Source organism: Anopheles coluzzii, chromosome 3 (assembly GCF_943734685.1).
Source record: "Anopheles coluzzii chromosome 3, AcolN3, whole genome shotgun sequence".
Taxonomy (NCBI): domain Eukaryota; kingdom Metazoa; phylum Arthropoda; class Insecta; order Diptera; family Culicidae; genus Anopheles; species Anopheles coluzzii.
In genome coordinates this window covers 48,399,914-48,416,219 of record NC_064671.1, presented here as the reverse complement: position 1 = coordinate 48,416,219, position 16,306 = coordinate 48,399,914, and the positions used below count along the sequence as shown (strand labels likewise).

Genomic DNA, 16,306 nt, shown 5'->3' with positions numbered 1-16,306 from the left:
ATCCGCTGGCTTGCACGTGGTGCGAAAGCAAGGTAGCACAAACCAGTGCATGTGCTCAGTACAGATTTATTCTCTCCTCATACCGACGGGCTATAAATGCGCCTGTCTTAGCTGTCCACGACCGGAATCAACTTTCCTGGCCTAGTCAGTTGATGGGGGTTCATACGCAGTGCGCGCTCTAACCTGCACTGTCCGGGCCCGGGCATGTGCTCCTGCAGCAGCCGGAGCTTATGTCGCTCGGAAGCAGCTCAATGGTGCTTTCTGTTAACTGAGTTACGCTCCTCCTCCCGCTCTTCTCACTTTCTTCCGCACGCGTGTACTAACTGCTGGTGCACCGGGTCCGGTGCGACGACAGTAACATCATTTGTCAGCAAAACGTGTGGTCTGGTGATCGTGTCCGCCTCCCGGATCCCGGTTCAACCCAGTGTGGCGCGGTCCGTACGGTGCTTTGAGACTGTTAAATTTATGACTAATTTGATTTACAAGTTTGACACGGACATGCGTGAAACGACCTTTCCGGTGGTGTGGAGAGCGCACAGAACACGGGCTGCTGGCTGGGCCGGTAGCTACCGTGCGGTGCGGCTAGTCGTCGTCCCGGCGTCGTCAGCGATGGTCATGTTTGATTACTTTTACCTTTCCCTCAGCATTTTACTGTAAATTCTCTACACCGGCAATGCTTGACTTTGGCACGCGAGAGGCAGGTTCATTAGAGGGAAAAGCTCAAGCTTGTTTTATCTGTGAGCTGATTTGAAGTGGCCAGTGAATCGGTACACATTCTGCATGAAGTGGAAGCCGTATGCGTGATGGTAGGCCGGCTCATCTGTCTGTTGGCAGAATGATTTGCTTGTAGAATGAAAGCCGTATAAAATGCATTTATACACTTTACTAGCTCCTTTGATTTGTTATTTCGAATAATGTGGACATCAATTGTAGGTCGAGGAAGAATTCTTTATACATTTTAGCGTTGTTCATGGGACACGAATATTATTTGTTAAAGAAGATTTTTTTTTTCATTAGCTCATAGCAATAATACTGGTGAAAATGTTAAATGCATAAGTATCATACATTGCTCCAAAAAGATTGGACAAGCACAATTGCTATCCACGCCTAGTTTGCACAGTCAGTTTTACACAACCAAGAGAAAGGTAGACCAGGAGCGTTCGCCTGTAAAAGAAAGGAAAAAAATAATTAGTCTTCGAGCCCATTGAGGCGTGAAGTGAACATCCGGGGATCCGGGTATAACATCCGCCATAGACACTGGCCTTCGCGACAATCAAATAGGGACGGTATAATTTACGAAATAGTCACGATGATTGATCCATTTTGAACCGTTAGATCTGGCGCTGTTTTTTTGTTCCTCTACATTCTAATTGGCCTACGGTTTGTCTCTTATTTGTGGTACTAAATGAGGTTCATCGGGTAAAGAGGTCTGCGGCTAGCAGCAATCGTCATGTTAATGGGTATTAGGTTGTCCGGTGGATTAGTAAATTTGTCATAAACATCGTACCAGCGGTCGTATAATCACGTTTTATAGCGCGAAACCTCGCGCGGCTGCTGGACCAAAGAGGCATTTGAAGCGCGGTAGTGGGGTAGGGAAGTGTGCGGCTTTATGATTTGATCATTCGTTTTATGGCGGTGACCTTTCATGCGTTGCTCTAAGCGATGCTGGTATGTTTTCTTAGATTTTAATGAAATTCGTTTATTGCTGCTTACAGTTTGATTGAAGCTGTATGCGCAGTGGCAAAAGTGCCATAGTTTTCGTGTTGTAGTAAATGTATAGAGCAATAAATAAAAGTGGCTTTGTCGTTGGCTTATTTGTTGACACATTATCAAAAAAATATTAAAACTTTTCAGTAATACTTTTGCGGTCGGTGGTCGACATTGTCTACGAAATGAAATTTTAATATATCACGCGCGGCACGAATAACCAGAGCTACAATTTGTAGTAGGTGAGGTGTGAAATTTAGCGCCATTTTTCCTACGCCACGAAAGCATCAGAAAGCCCTAGCATGGGACGTTGTCACACTAACCGTAACGGAGCAGAACGCAGGTTGACACGTAATTAAAAGCCTATCAGACCTCCTTTGGCGGAGAAACGCGATGACGCTGCTTCTCATCGAATCGTATCGCACGGTGTCACATTCGCTCATCAGTCTCGGTTATTGAACCTGAGTGGTTGATCGTTAATTTCATTAAGCTGTTTGCTCGGGGCTGAGAAAGAGCTTTGTTCAGGAAATATGGTGGGAGACCCCAGACCAGAACGGCTAAGAATGATGCCAGCTGCTTCGGCCAATCATTGTTGATGAAAGCTGTAGTTTATTATATTTTTTTGTTTTTTTGGTTTAGCAAATTGACACAAGAAAAGGTTTCCGCCCAGGGTATGATCGCTCCATATGGTGAGGAGGACGCTGTTTATTACGCCACGGGGGCAAAATTAATTTCCTTCATCTCGTCTTGGCACGCTGTCCCACTCATTCCAGCTCGCAACCCTAAGGCCCTATCAATTTGTTTACCGTTTTCGATCGTTGCTTGTTTTTAACATGATCGTTGCCCGTAGTTGCTTGGCAGAGTCCGCGTGGTCTGCAGATGTAATTAGTCAAACAATTCATACTTCTTTAGCTCATTCGACCATTACAACCCGTTTCCTTTCTGTTGTTTTTCTTTGCATGCCACACACCAAAGGTCGCGAAGTGTGACACCGTCGTCCTTCTCCGGGACGCCACCCCAGACGATGCACGCGAGCGATGTCGGCTTCTCTAGCAGTATTTCTACCGGTGGGCTACTTCCGTCCCCGAACTCATCCTCCGGTGCGGGGAATTCCGTTGGACGATCCGAATTTCAGACGCGAAATTATTCCGATTTCATGCGCAGCCTGGCGGCCAAGTACAACAACAATAACAACACTAATGAGTAAGTTTAACCCCATATTCGGTATCCAGCCGGAGCGGTATGGAATTAAGCAGCAATTAAGCGAGGTTTACATTCTATTGGCTTTTGAAGCTTTCAGTCGATTTCAAATCCACACTAGTGTGGTAAGAGCAATGTAAAATTTCAAATACTCAACACACAATACTCGCAGAACGAAGCGATAGCATGTTGAGAAAGGTTCAAACGCAAAAACCAAAAAAAACTCATTTAATTCTGCAATACTTACACATGTTCTTTCCTTCTCGTCCATCCACAGTATATCGAATATCAAAAATTCTTTTCTTGAACCAAAAATGCGCCTCACTCAGCCGAAATCTTACATCGAGAGCTCGTTGAGTAGTAAGAAAGGCAGCCCTCTTACCTCCACTCAAGTAAGTGCCTCACGGTGGAATGTGCGTTCGGTCGTTCTTCGAATCGTTCCGTATCTAATTTTGACCGTTGATTTTACTCCCTCTAGGTACCTAATCCAAGTATTATGACGTCACTGTTTTCGGGTCTTCCATTCCAATCGGCCGTCTTTCCACCGCTGATCGATATGAGCAGCACGCAAGCGTTGGTTACGCTGGTAAGTACCAAGGGGTGCAGTTACAAGTAAAGGCTTAAACGTGCAATATTAAACGTTACATTAGACATACAAGATAGGAGCCATTGGTGCTAACACATATGTTGTGTTCTTTTTTATAACTTTTAAAAATAGGCTAGAGCGGCAAAAGATTCGGAAGTTCACAACATTCTCAAAGTGGATACGGGAGGTGGTCTGAAGAAACCGTCCTCACTGTCGCGTGGCTCGTCGCCGCCACCGTCCTCCGCTCTTGGGAGTCATCATTTTTCTTCCCCCTTCGGTACGGGGTATTTGCCGGGGTTACTCCCTAACCATCATCATTTGGCCAGCTTCCCCTCGCAGTCTCCCTCGCTAGCAACTAGCGGGCCTCTGAAGTCTCCTTCCCGAGCACCCGAACCGACTGCCCTTGTGTCCACCTTTCCACTTGACCTGAGCGCCACGACGCCGTCTGGCAGCAAGAGGATAAAGCTCTCGCCAACCCCTAGTCGTCATCAGGAAACATCTCCAGCGCCCAGCTCCACCAACAGCCAACCGTCCGCGGACTCGCTCGATCTCAAATCGACCCGGAAGTGCCACGCACGCGTGGAAGAAATCAGTGCCTGGACGGTGGACAACGTGTGCGACTTTGTTGCCAGCATCGATATCTGCGCCGAGTATGTACAGGTAAGCGAACAGTGTCATCGAACCTCTCGATCGGTTGCATCGCGCGACCTAACGGGGATCTTCATCGCGCTCACCAATACCAACAGCGAATGGTTGTCGCGATGAAGCAATAAAACTAGTTAGTCAATTAGCTCACGATTGAAGTCTGGGCAAGGGCTTGCCGATCGTCTCGCGTAGCCCGTATAAGGCAGGCCCGTTCCCGGGTGCAGCGCTAGTACATTCTTCTACTGCATCGACCTATCCCGAGATGCGCACCTGTCTTGGAATGACTTGCGCCGACAGGTTTATTTGGCATTTTTATGGGTCTCATTTAAAGCTGCTTAAGACGTTTCTTGACACCTTTTGGCTACAACCGCACAAAACGTTGAACGCTTGTTCTTGAGATCTCGCCCGATGCCTGTGCTGATCGTTGTAGTAGAGGGTAAAAGACAAAAAAACGAAGCTACAAAATACCCTTGTACTAAGCAAGCAGCGAACGTTTTCCGGCTTGTGCTACGATTGAAGTCTTTTATTACCATTCGGAAGCCGTTCATAAAATGCCGAATATTGTGGTGTTGCTGCGACACTTGCTATCGGTGTGGAAACCGCGATCTAATGCCACAAGAAATTAAACGTGACACAAATGCGCAATCTTGAGAAATTGTTCGTGATTTAGGCCAATCCCTTGCTCGATGTACGGTCTGCAGCTTGTTTACGAATGAGAGGCATGCAGCGGTTTGTTATTTAGCTTTGTTTGATGTTTAGCTGTTGCTCATTCTCATTCATTCTCATACAGATTCAAAGATGCACCGTTTCAATGCACGGATTCTGCAACAATTGCACTCGTTTTAGCGCCATTCAGTTGGGTAATCAATACCTGATGTTTTGCAAATTAGTAGATATATGTTGACACTGTACACGTTGTTGCTTATGACGCAATAAACTCGACGATCGCAATAATTGTTCAAAGCATTACAAAGAGTAAAAAAGTTTTAAATATCGTAAAATATACTAAAAAAATCAAAAGAGAGTCTAACGAGTTAAATTGTTCATCGACTTATACGTTCACCAGCTTCCCGTACGACTGTATCGGTTGTGTCTCTTTCCTTCTTACTTCCTCCCTCATGATCGTGTAAGTCGATGGTACAAACGGCTAACATCACTTTATAACTTCATCTGCTTAGTGTCGGTTGATTCGACAGGAGCTGAAATGCTGTTCCTTTGCCCGCTTATGCACCTTCGTTTCGATTGCAACCCTCAAAGCGTTTCACCCTTTTTACGATCGTAACAGTATTATTACCATTATACTCTCATTCGTACCGCATTTATTATCGATTTGTAAGATTAACATTCGCCGGAGCGAACGAAACCAAGACTGCAGGAGACGCTCGTGCGTGAGAAACGCACGGAAGCGAAGTGAAGGACGTAGGAAAACAAATATACTTTTCCACTTTGCCCCGGCTCTTGTTCGGTTAATCTCTCAATTTAAATTGTATTTTAATGCTTCTGGTTTGGTGCCAGCCGGGTAGATTTCCATATGAGCTACGCAGGTTAGGCCGGTCTAGTGGTCACTGCAACAGGGTAGGTGCCTAACCAATTACATGCTGCTGAAATCGAACGCGTTACTGTTTATTGATCATTGAGCACTGGTGCGGAGAGCATGCACGATATCCAATGCACGTTGCACTGAGCAAATGGTTTGATAGAAAAAAAAACCTTGTATAGAGGAAACAGAGGGGGAAAATATAAATCTACATAGGTTCATACATCGATCTGTAAGAAAAAATATCAAAGTATTGAGTTAGAGATGCGTTCGCTTCTTTTTATATGTATCAAAAATGGTACTACAACATTTTACATGTTATTTAGAATTAAATGCCATGCTATTATTTTAAATGATGGTAAGGTAAAATTTAAATAATTAATGACTAGCGGCACTGGTCTACAAATTATAAAGTGATAATTTACCTTAATGACATGGGTTGGCGAGTATTGATTTAGTTTCTTATCGTACGCGCGCAAAATCTATGCAATCATACGCTAGGACTGGTTTGACGGTGTTAATTATTCGCTTAGCTGGGGTTGAAGTTTGAATATTTAATTTTATGAGGCTTATTAGTGAGTAGATCGTGTAAGTGTCTCGGGTAGTGGTGCTGACAGCGGTGCAAAGTACGGCACTGCTAGCAGACCGTATATTTAGCTACAATTGTTATAGCATCGAATCGTACATGAGCCCAACATTGATCCGTGCTTCATACGATGGGTTCAATTCTGTCGATTAAAATTGCACTTCTTTCCTGGTTCGTTTTACGTTTCCATTACCGACTTGTATCTTTTGGAACAGCTGCTTAATTTGTAATTTTGTTCTTGTTTGTAATGAAGTGGATATAAACAACGATACAATTTTCTATAATGCTGGTTTCAATCGAATGATGTATTATCGTTTTTTAGTCAAGTGACATGAATGTTTATTGTGGGGTGTATTTTGATGATTTTCATTAGACTGTTTATGACATAGTTTTTCCAACAAGTGAAATAAGCTTTATTTGCTATTACATAAGTGTAATACTTTGTTCATCAAACAACTGTATTATGGATGCTATAAATACCTATTTCCATAACCATTAGCTTAAAGGATTTTATCAATCAACAATAACTATGACAGCAATGACAGTATCGGCTTGTTCACTGCTCACAACCACGACGGCTGCAATAATGGTGCTGCGTGTCTGTGTTTAAGCGCGAACATCCTGCTCGTGGGAAGTGGAAGCCGTTACTTTGACCATACCCTGTTCACCTTATGTCTTTCCTCTCGCTGAATCCGGTACAGGTTAGCCACAGTGGTGCAGCGGTACACGTTTTTCAGCACGTTTTTCCGCTTCCATTTCCATTACCGAAGGGGATGGCTGCTCCTCAATTCGGTATCAAACTGCCTCCAATCGCTGTCCGGTAAGGTAAAAATTATGATATCATCTAGATCGGAGCCCGCTGCAACGCATTCCACTGCTGCCCGTGTAGGGACACAGCTGATAGTGGAGCATGCGTCGCGTATGCTGCCGTCCCGCAACGCAGCAGCGGCCAGAATGTTGCCACCTTCCCAACAGGTTGTCCACCGGTTTACCGGTAGCTCGCACACGGCAGCATATTTCGTGTATTTCGCAGCAAACCGTACGCAAGCGCTCCCTGGGCGCATGCTGCCCGATCCAGTTCTGTTTCGTTACCGTTCGTGCAAGCTGTCCTCCTCCGCATGTGCACGACGACATAGCAAGGCCACGGCGCCGTAGTAAACAAATGACACTTTGGAACTCGGAAAATTGGATCCTGTCAGCAGGGCCTGAAACGGTTTCAGCGGGCCCTTCGGCACAGCGCTGGTACCGACAGTGCGCGAAGATTAATCGGCGAAGATTAGCGCCTGCACATGATTTACAACTGGCACCTGGATAGGCGCATTGCACGAAACCGTTCCGATGGCAGTGAGCACCGGAAGGAAAGAAGGGACAGTTCACCGCCTGCCGCGGTGTAGATCACGAATGTCAGTAGACGCCACACAGCAATCGTGGTCGGGGCGCGAACTGGGAAATTGGCGCGTATATGCCTGAGCCCTAGCTCAAACTGTCAATCGTAATTATCGCGTGAGCGTGAACACAAATCCCTTGCGCTTGTGACATGGGTTTTGCAAGCGAACGCGAAACCGACTTTAGCGTGCTATTTAGTGAAAGGGTTCGGCTGTGTGAAATATTACAATAGATTTTAAATTAAAAAAAATGTTCAACTTAGCTATTATCTGGGCAATTTAGAATTAAATTTGCAAATGAATAATACTTTTGTTTCATGCTTCTCGCAATCAAAAATTAAGTATCCTAAATATGGCATGCAATTGATAAATTTTCAATAAAATCTTAATCGCTCATAGTTTATTGTATGTATAAAAAAGCTTAACAACCTTTTAACCACAGCGATACGATACTGACCCTACACTTTCACCCAAAGTTTTTGGACAAATGTGGCATTTTTTCTGCCTTTTCCTTCCTCTGTCCCAACGGCCCGATTCGGGTGGATCTCGGGCTAAAAGGTTAAACAGCGGAAAGCGATACATTCCGGCGATCGTCGCATGATTCGATGCGGGGTGGAGAATTAGATCGATGTGATTTTGAACGGCTTAACTAAAGGCTGATGCTGTACGGCTTGCGTGTCTGGATGCGAATGTGGACAAAAAGTGGAGTGGAAAAACAATCTCATTTCTTGCGCTGAGCAGGCGAGAGGGACAGCCCCGAAGAGACCTAGCGCGACACAGGGTACGGAATAGGGCAAGAACAAGATCCACCAGATCTCGATGTCACGATAGATGTCATTGATCCCGTCTCGAACTATGGCCACATCGTTGATCGGGAGACCCCGGGCAACAGCAGCAGCAGGCTGGCCGGGTCGAGCTGAACCTGCTCCAGCCTCTTATAGCGTCGCGCGACGGCTAGGGCAGCAAGAGTGAAACACAAACCAAAGAAGAACAAGTTCCGTCCGGGTTCGTCGCTTTTGAAAGCTCCGCTAGATCACTCGGTCGAACGGGGCCGTGTACAGCAGTAGGTAGGGGGTTGCTCTGGGGGTGGTAGAAACGAAGAACGGGAAGTTGGTGCAGCGGCAGTTCAAGGATAGACACTGGTGCACCCCAACGTTCGCATGGGGCCCGGGGTGAACCTGGGTGGAACGAGAACTTTGATCTCGTTTTCAGAGCCTTGCCCGGTTTTCAACGACTTTGCACCACACACCGTGGCATTCTGTCGCGGTTTGGCGTGCACGTTGCTTCGTCTAGTTCCAGCGGGTCTGTGTTAGTGTATCAGAGACGATTTTTTATTCGTTCATTGTGCTCGGGATGATCATCATCATCAGCATCAGCATCAACATCAACATCATGATCTTCATCATGCGCTGCGTGTGGGGAAGCCATCGCCATACACGGAGCATGATCCCGTTTTACCGTTGACATTGCGCCCCGGCCGCACTGCACTGGCCCGTCTCAGGCGGCCGCCTCCGTGCTCGAACTAGTATCGTTGCATTCCTGTTCTATGTGGCCAGGACGCCTTTTCCTGTAAGCGACCTCGCGGACATTAGTTGACAATGCTCTCGTGGCAACAACCTGCTCAGCAACGTGACATCGAGAGCCCGGGACAAATTAGGCACGTAAAGTCATCACCGATCGAGACGGTAACTAACGTACGGCAAAACTATCTTTAGCTGGCCTTCCAAAGCAGCTAAATCCATTTCGAACTGGATTGCTGCCAAATTAAAAAAAAAAAAAAAAAAAACATCTCCTCGCCGTGATTCTACCGCATACATACATATACATATACCCTGCTTTATGCGGGCGACTCATTCACAAAAGATAAAAACACCGGTTGTGACCACCGGTGGCCTTTCCTACTTCTCGGGCAGTGGATCTTCGCCGTGGACGCTGACCGTGTTATTTTTGTTTTGTTTCTCGGGGATTTTAGAAACAGTTTTATGCAAATGCTAACCTTTTTCGCTATTTATTGTTAACCCGTTTGGGTTGTGGCCGGTTAGACCCCGCGTGGTCGATCGGGTGATATGCGAACGTTGTTTGTTTCGATGGGTATTTTTGTTGCTGTTGTTTTTGCTGTTGCGCCCCTGCGCGTCTCTTATAATACTCAGCTGGATGGCCGAATTCGCCGAGTTGGCCCCGGCACAATCGGAGGTTTTGAATATATTGAACGGGCGACATCGGTGGCAAAAATAGTCGTGAACCATGATTGGGATCAACAGTTAGTTGAAATTAGCAACCAAGGCCGGCAACCATGCAATGGTGGCTGGTAGAAGAAGTGGATGAGTGGAACGTCACTGTTATATTCTACGTAATCCCGATGGTTGAGAAATGGTTCGGTTTTTTCAGCACACATTCAGATACAATGCAATCAAATTGGAACCTTCTACATTGCGTCATTCCACGAAAGAGGTATATTTACGCGAGAGCGCGTCCTATGACCTGGTAATGTAATCTAATTAGCTTGGGCATATCAGCCCGGGTCCGATTTTGCAATTAATTCAGCTCACTTAAGCATGCTCGAAATGGTGGCTGCACAGTTCTTAAACATGAATACATAAAAACTAATCAAGCTCTAGCTTACTAATCCTCCAGTTTCCCTTGAGAACATTGTGGCCAGGTTCGTCGCTTAACGAACCCATGGTAAACCAGAGGACTTGATGCGTTAGCGTCACAATTAGAACTATCCATGGGAGCTCACCAGGATTACACCTATTTGTTGCTCTGCGATATTAACCTATGATCTTTGAGCGAGGGGTTTTTTTTGCGACGCGTAACGCAACGCGCCTCATCCATTATGCATGAAAGGCGTAGCCGTAGTTTTGAACTTGCCAAATCAAGAACTTTGAAGCCAAGGGGGAAAAGGTGGAATGATATCGAGGGAGACGTGTGTGCGACCGGTTATGTGTCGTCTTCGGGTCCAAAATAACTCCAACGTCGATGAATTATTCAGTAGGTCTTGAAATAAATTCTACACACCGTGATGCAAGAACAGGTTTCCAACTGTAGCCTCTGACCTAGAGGAACTCTCTTACTAATAACCGCACAGGTGCTGGGCTACAGGTTCTCTTGGTCGATCGACAATCACGATCGTTCTCGATCTGGGATCGGAAATACCACAGATTACAATCAACCAGTGTGTGGACATTGTAAAGGGAAGCTGGAACCAATTTGGACTCCTAAACTAAGTGCGTCTACGCCCTTCCGGTCATATGGTTTGCCTATTTGCAGCTGCCTGACCGTATGTGTCCTGCGCGTGAGATTCATATGTGTAACTTCCAATAAACATTGTGTGCTTTCGGAAGCTTTACATTGCCCCAAAAACGCACCCAAGGCGCAGCAGGGTAACACATAAATAGACAAAACATTTCCTGTTATTAATTCACCATCTACGGATTCTCGATCCGGAGGGCCGATGATTCGCGGTGGTCTACCAGAACGTGACCACCGGCAACGGATTAGTTCTCATTAATTGGATTCGTTACGCAACGCCGCGATCATAGCCGGGCGCGGGAACACCGAGAACGAAAGGTCTCATCGTCCGAGAGGTCTTTCACTGTGTGGGCTCGTCGCACAAAGGTCGACAGTACGAAATGGTGTGATTCCTTCCGTAAAGCTAATAGACTGGCGGACATTTGCGGAGAGCGTAGTGGGGCAGTGCAGTGGTTATTGGGGAAATTAGAACGGTACGGATGATGTGAAATATGAAATGGGCAATTCCCTTCCGACTCCCTTTCGGTGCTGCGCCAGCTGGATCTGATCGTGATCGGGAGGTGGTGGGAGGAGGGGGGATTTTCATAAGCACTCCCGAGCGCCCGAGATGAGGCTAAGCCTTTGCGAAGCCGTTTAAGTGGCCAGCATCATCGATGATCCATCAAGAGACTTCTGATCTGGCTGCGATTACAGGTGTGCATGTGTTTGTTTGTGTGAGCGGGCGCGCGCTCGTGTGTGTGTGTGTGAATCGTGGTAAATTTTGAGCAATTGAGGCGCGGTAGAGGGCAATATAAAAACAAAGCATCTTCACTGAAACTAGCTGAAGCATGCACACGAGGGCATGAGTGGGTAAAAAGGGGAACAAAATAGAAACAGTACGGTTCCCGAACATCTGTTCTGTGATTTTGGAGAAATCGCCGGAATGCTGGTGGGAAAACCGTTCCCGTCTCTGGGAATGTTATTTCAACTACGTCAGGTGGCCATCAGCTTCTAGTGCGGACCGTTGCAATGGAGGGAATTTATGTCATGCCGCCGGAGGGGGAGTGGGGGATGCTGCCAAAGATGTTTGCTCGTGTAAATGTCGCGTTCATATTTCACGCTGTGGATTCTATGACCTATTATTGGTTTACACGGCAATGGTTGGTTTTAAGTGCATTGCTCCCTTCGGCAAAGACAATGTGAATCGGTTGACGTTTGTTTAATATTTTGTTTTGTTTAGAACTATATTAAGATTTGTGTTGTTAAAATGAACGAAAGATACACAATTTGTTTAGTTTCTAGTTGTTTGTCAAAAGTAGTTAACAAAAGAGTCAACAAAAGCAATTGAGTGTAAGCAGTTGAACATTCAACTAAAATTGTTGCAAGTTTGATCATTCGTATTATTCGTATACAATTCTATAGTCTGAAATATGTTCAAATAATTTTATCAGTAGGAAAGCAGTTAAACTTATATATTATTATTATTTAAACGGATAGATAGAAATGATAATTTCCGTTTCAATTTAACTTTGTTATAGTTATAAAAGCAATAAGTGATAAGTGATCTTTCATATTTCATTTTTTGCTTACAAATTCTACCCCTTCATCTTCGTACTTTCGTTGTACTTCCCGCTATCGACAATTGGCGTACTTGGTTCGTTTGAGGTTTATTTGCTTGCTATAGATTGCGCTGGAGTAGCTGCGCATAACAGATTCATTACATTTCTAAAGCTGCTTACAAAGACCGACTAGCTGCTGGGGTTTTGTTGCTTTTGACGTGTCTGAAGTGAAACCGTGCATCTTTGCACTTCTTGCAATCACTGCTCGCTAGATGTTCGGCCGATATGCGCACCGACGGTTAAAAGCGAACGGAACGGATGTCTTGACAAGGCAAACACAAAAAAATGCACACACAAAAAAAAAGGTTACATCGCCCTAGGTTGGCAGATGCAGTTCTGGTTTGCCCACCAACACCAATCGGTCGGCCCATGGGCGTGAAGGGGACGGCACTGAAACGCGCAGCGGAAACTAGTCTTAGGTTAAGTACGCTGCTCATTTTTCTTAAGGCGCTACTGCGTACAGTCAGCTTCACCGCATGACACGACCCATCCCCTTTTGGTGCAGTTCCGTCTTGTGTTGCTCTTTTTCATAGAACCGCTTTTCTTTCATCAGATGCGATCGAATTGCTGCGATACTACTGTGGTATTTTCCGTGCCTATTAGAAGCGATTGCGCGATGCATTCTTCGCGGATATCGTATTAAGGCTGCTGCTGGTCGGTAGAGGTAATTGTAGCTGCGCAGCATCGTTGTTGGCGCTAGCTGCTGACCTTTGTGGAGCAAAATGCTACCGAGCCAGTGAGCAAGATTGAGCTATTGAAAGCGATTGTATCTGAAGTATGATAACATCTTACTCTTACATTTGTATATTGTTGAATATATAATGGTTTGGTTATATTTTAACGAATTAAAGCAATTTTAGAATGATAAGCTTGTGACAGACATTGTTTTGGAAACGCCATGCCATACAGACATACGATCGTTGACAAATTTGTGACATAATCGTTGAGCAAATATGTGGAATTTAAAATGCGTGTCTGATCAAGTCATCCGCATTAGCCTGGTTTTTGTATTGTTTCAAGTTTTACTTTTGAGCAATCTTCCAAAAGGAACGGCATGGGCGCCTTGCTGCGAAAATCAAATTTTCCTGCGGCAGAATGTCGAACTAACTGTTAATTCTTTTCCATCATCTGCGAACGAGAAGTTAATTACCGAAATGCGTTTCGACAGGTTAACAAGTGTTTTACTCTCACCTTAATTAAGCAGCGAAAGGTAGCGAAACAGAACAGAGTGCGAACGCTGCGAACAGCAACGATGCACAAAACAAGCAAATCTTAATTCACCCGACCGTCGCCCGGCCGCCGCCCCGTGGGACAAACGCGCACGAAGGGAATCGAGCAACAAGGCGCAGCAAAATAAGAAAAAAAGGAAAGGGGACCGTCTCTGAAGCCGCGCAATCGCAAATGCAATCATTGCGGAGCTAAGCTTCATAACTGCTTATTTGTATCCTTTCTTCCTTTGGTGTATTTCTGTTTCATTTGTGCGTGGTGTTTTGCAAGGAAAGGAAAGGAATTGTCTGACGCACGCACTCTTAGCAGAGAGGCACTCCATTTCGCTGCAGCTAATTAAGAGCTTAAGCAGCTGTGCTGAAATTCGATGCTGAAGTAATGCGACCAAATCGCGGCACCAGTGAAGATCGCACATGCACAGTTCACAAGATCGTTCAATATTAGAGCTTGCACAAATCTGTTCTCCATTACGCATCGATAACGTTCGCTGCCGAGTCGATTGTGATTAACTTTCTCATTTTATTGGGCATGGGTATTGAAGGGAAAGAAACAAAAAAGGGGATGAACACAACACACAACTGCAGCGACCTCTGTCTCGAAAGTAAAAGGTGCTCCAGTTCGTCAGTCGCAATGAGATTGGGGGAGCACCATTCGGGCAAAGTTTGGATGAAGCTTTCCGTAGCGATTGTGCCGTTGCGTCTTTCTCTCGTTGTGGCGTTCTTCGGGAATGAGTTCGAATTTTACGAATGTCCTCCGGGCACCACAACGCCGAGCAGCATTCGTAACATATTATTAGCATAAAATTATTCCAGTCTTCTGGACTTTTGTTTGATTGGGTGTGAGTCTACTGGCAGTGTGCAGTGAGGGGGTTTTTTTTTTGTAAGATTTGGTTTTATTTCGTGATGCCAGACATAGGGCAAGGAAGGACTTCAGAGAATACGGCGAAGGATTTTTATGATTCCACAAAACTCAGTAAAGTTTAACATAGGGCAAGGGAAGGACTTCAGAGAATTAAGCGAAGGATTTTTATGTTTCCAACAAAACCGAGCAAAATTAAACTCCCAAACGCGGTCGTTTTTCTATCGTTTACGACCGAGCGCCAACGTTTGGGTTAATTGTATGAAAAGGATGTTTTACGACAAGCGGATACCGTGTTCTGTGCGATCGGGTTATGAGTGCGCTTTTTTTTGCCCTTACCTGTATGCGATGATGTTTGTTGGATTCCAGGATCCCCGATTGTTGCAAGGTCGATCGTCAATCTTGGAGAATCACGGGATTCGCTTTTTGAGGTACGTTCATTAAAAATTCTATCGATTCTTTGTCGGGTTCTGCTGCTGTGTAAGGGGCCTGACGAGGGTGACGGTCTTGATGATGGCAGTGGCGACGACGGCGACGACGACGACGACGCTGACCAAGACGACTGGTTCGGCCATGATATGCCCCGGGCCAAAGGTCTCGCCAGACCTGCCCCGCCACAAAAAAGGGCTCGGCAGCATCTCCCCCCTCCCGCCCCCTTCTCAATCGATGTCGTTTCACAACGGGTTCGGTTAGGTGGCTAGAGGCATGTCAGAACGGAGCCCGAGCCAGGGAAGAAAAAAGGATCTAATCAAGCACGGCTATCCAGTGGTCTTTATTTTGTATGGGCTTTGTTCGTCGGGATGCTGTGCTGGCAGATATTCCAGGAATCCCGAAACCACCGTAGCTTTGCCAGGGGTCTTCGAGGTCAGGACCCGGGAGGCTAACTGGGGTGGCTGATGATGTTGCTGCTGCCGCTGCTGATGATGCTCCTGCTGCTGCAAACGAAGGCGATGCGAAGCGAACGGCAAATGTGTAGCAAATATTTTATTCAAGTAGCCGCGGGGATCAATTATTTCGCCCGTGCTGCACCTCTATCGTCGTTTGTGGGGCCGATGCAATCGTCGCTTTTCGTTGCCTCGAACACGGCCGCTTTGCGCACGCAACGCTTTTCGAGCTGCTTCGTCGGTGTAGACTGCTGTCTCCCGCACGATCGGGGATTCGCTGCCGCCCGGTGCAGCATGCGCGAGTGGGGGGCCACATGCGCGAGTGAGTTAGATGCATCGCGTCGGTGCAGTGGGATGCGCTCTGGTGATTGTAATTTCCGATGAATTACTGCAGCATTATGCTTCCTGAGCAGCAGCAGCAGCAGCTCGAAATGGTGTCTGCTGTGCCACCGAGACGGTGCTGTGATATCGATATCATGCTGGTTTTACACCTTTTACGCGTTCTACTGTAGTTGTATTTAAGAGTGTTTTGTGTGTTTGTTTGTACATTTGGTAAATTTTGTAAGCCATGAAAGGCAAAGTGTCCTTCCAGTAGAGCAGTAGTGTGATAATCTTGGACGTATTAGATACATGGATAGAAGAACTGCAATGATTCGAACTGCATGGAGTTTTCATTGCGCATTTAACTCTACAACAAATGTGTATTCTTTTATATTGTTTATATGAACCTTAAAAAAGCGAGTGTTTTTCATCAATAATGTATCTTATGTTATTACATTTAATGTCTAGTCAAGAAAAGTCCACAACTTGTTATTAATATTTTAAACATTAAATTTTCATC

At 45.7% G+C, this 16,306-nt stretch overlaps 1 protein-coding gene across 1 annotated transcript in view; it reads left to right on the top strand.

Moving 5' to 3' along the window:
- Positions 1–16,306, top strand: part of LOC120954915 (homeobox protein 5) — a 50,931-nt gene that overhangs the window by 26,802 nt on the left and 7,823 nt on the right. The window contains exons 4-7 of the mRNA XM_040375234.2: positions 2,683–2,910; positions 3,185–3,299; positions 3,386–3,493; positions 3,626–4,153. Coding sequence (XP_040231168.2) covers positions 2,683–2,910; positions 3,185–3,299; positions 3,386–3,493; positions 3,626–4,153 — 979 coding nt within the window. The remainder of the gene's footprint in view (positions 1–2,682; positions 2,911–3,184; positions 3,300–3,385; positions 3,494–3,625; positions 4,154–16,306) is intronic.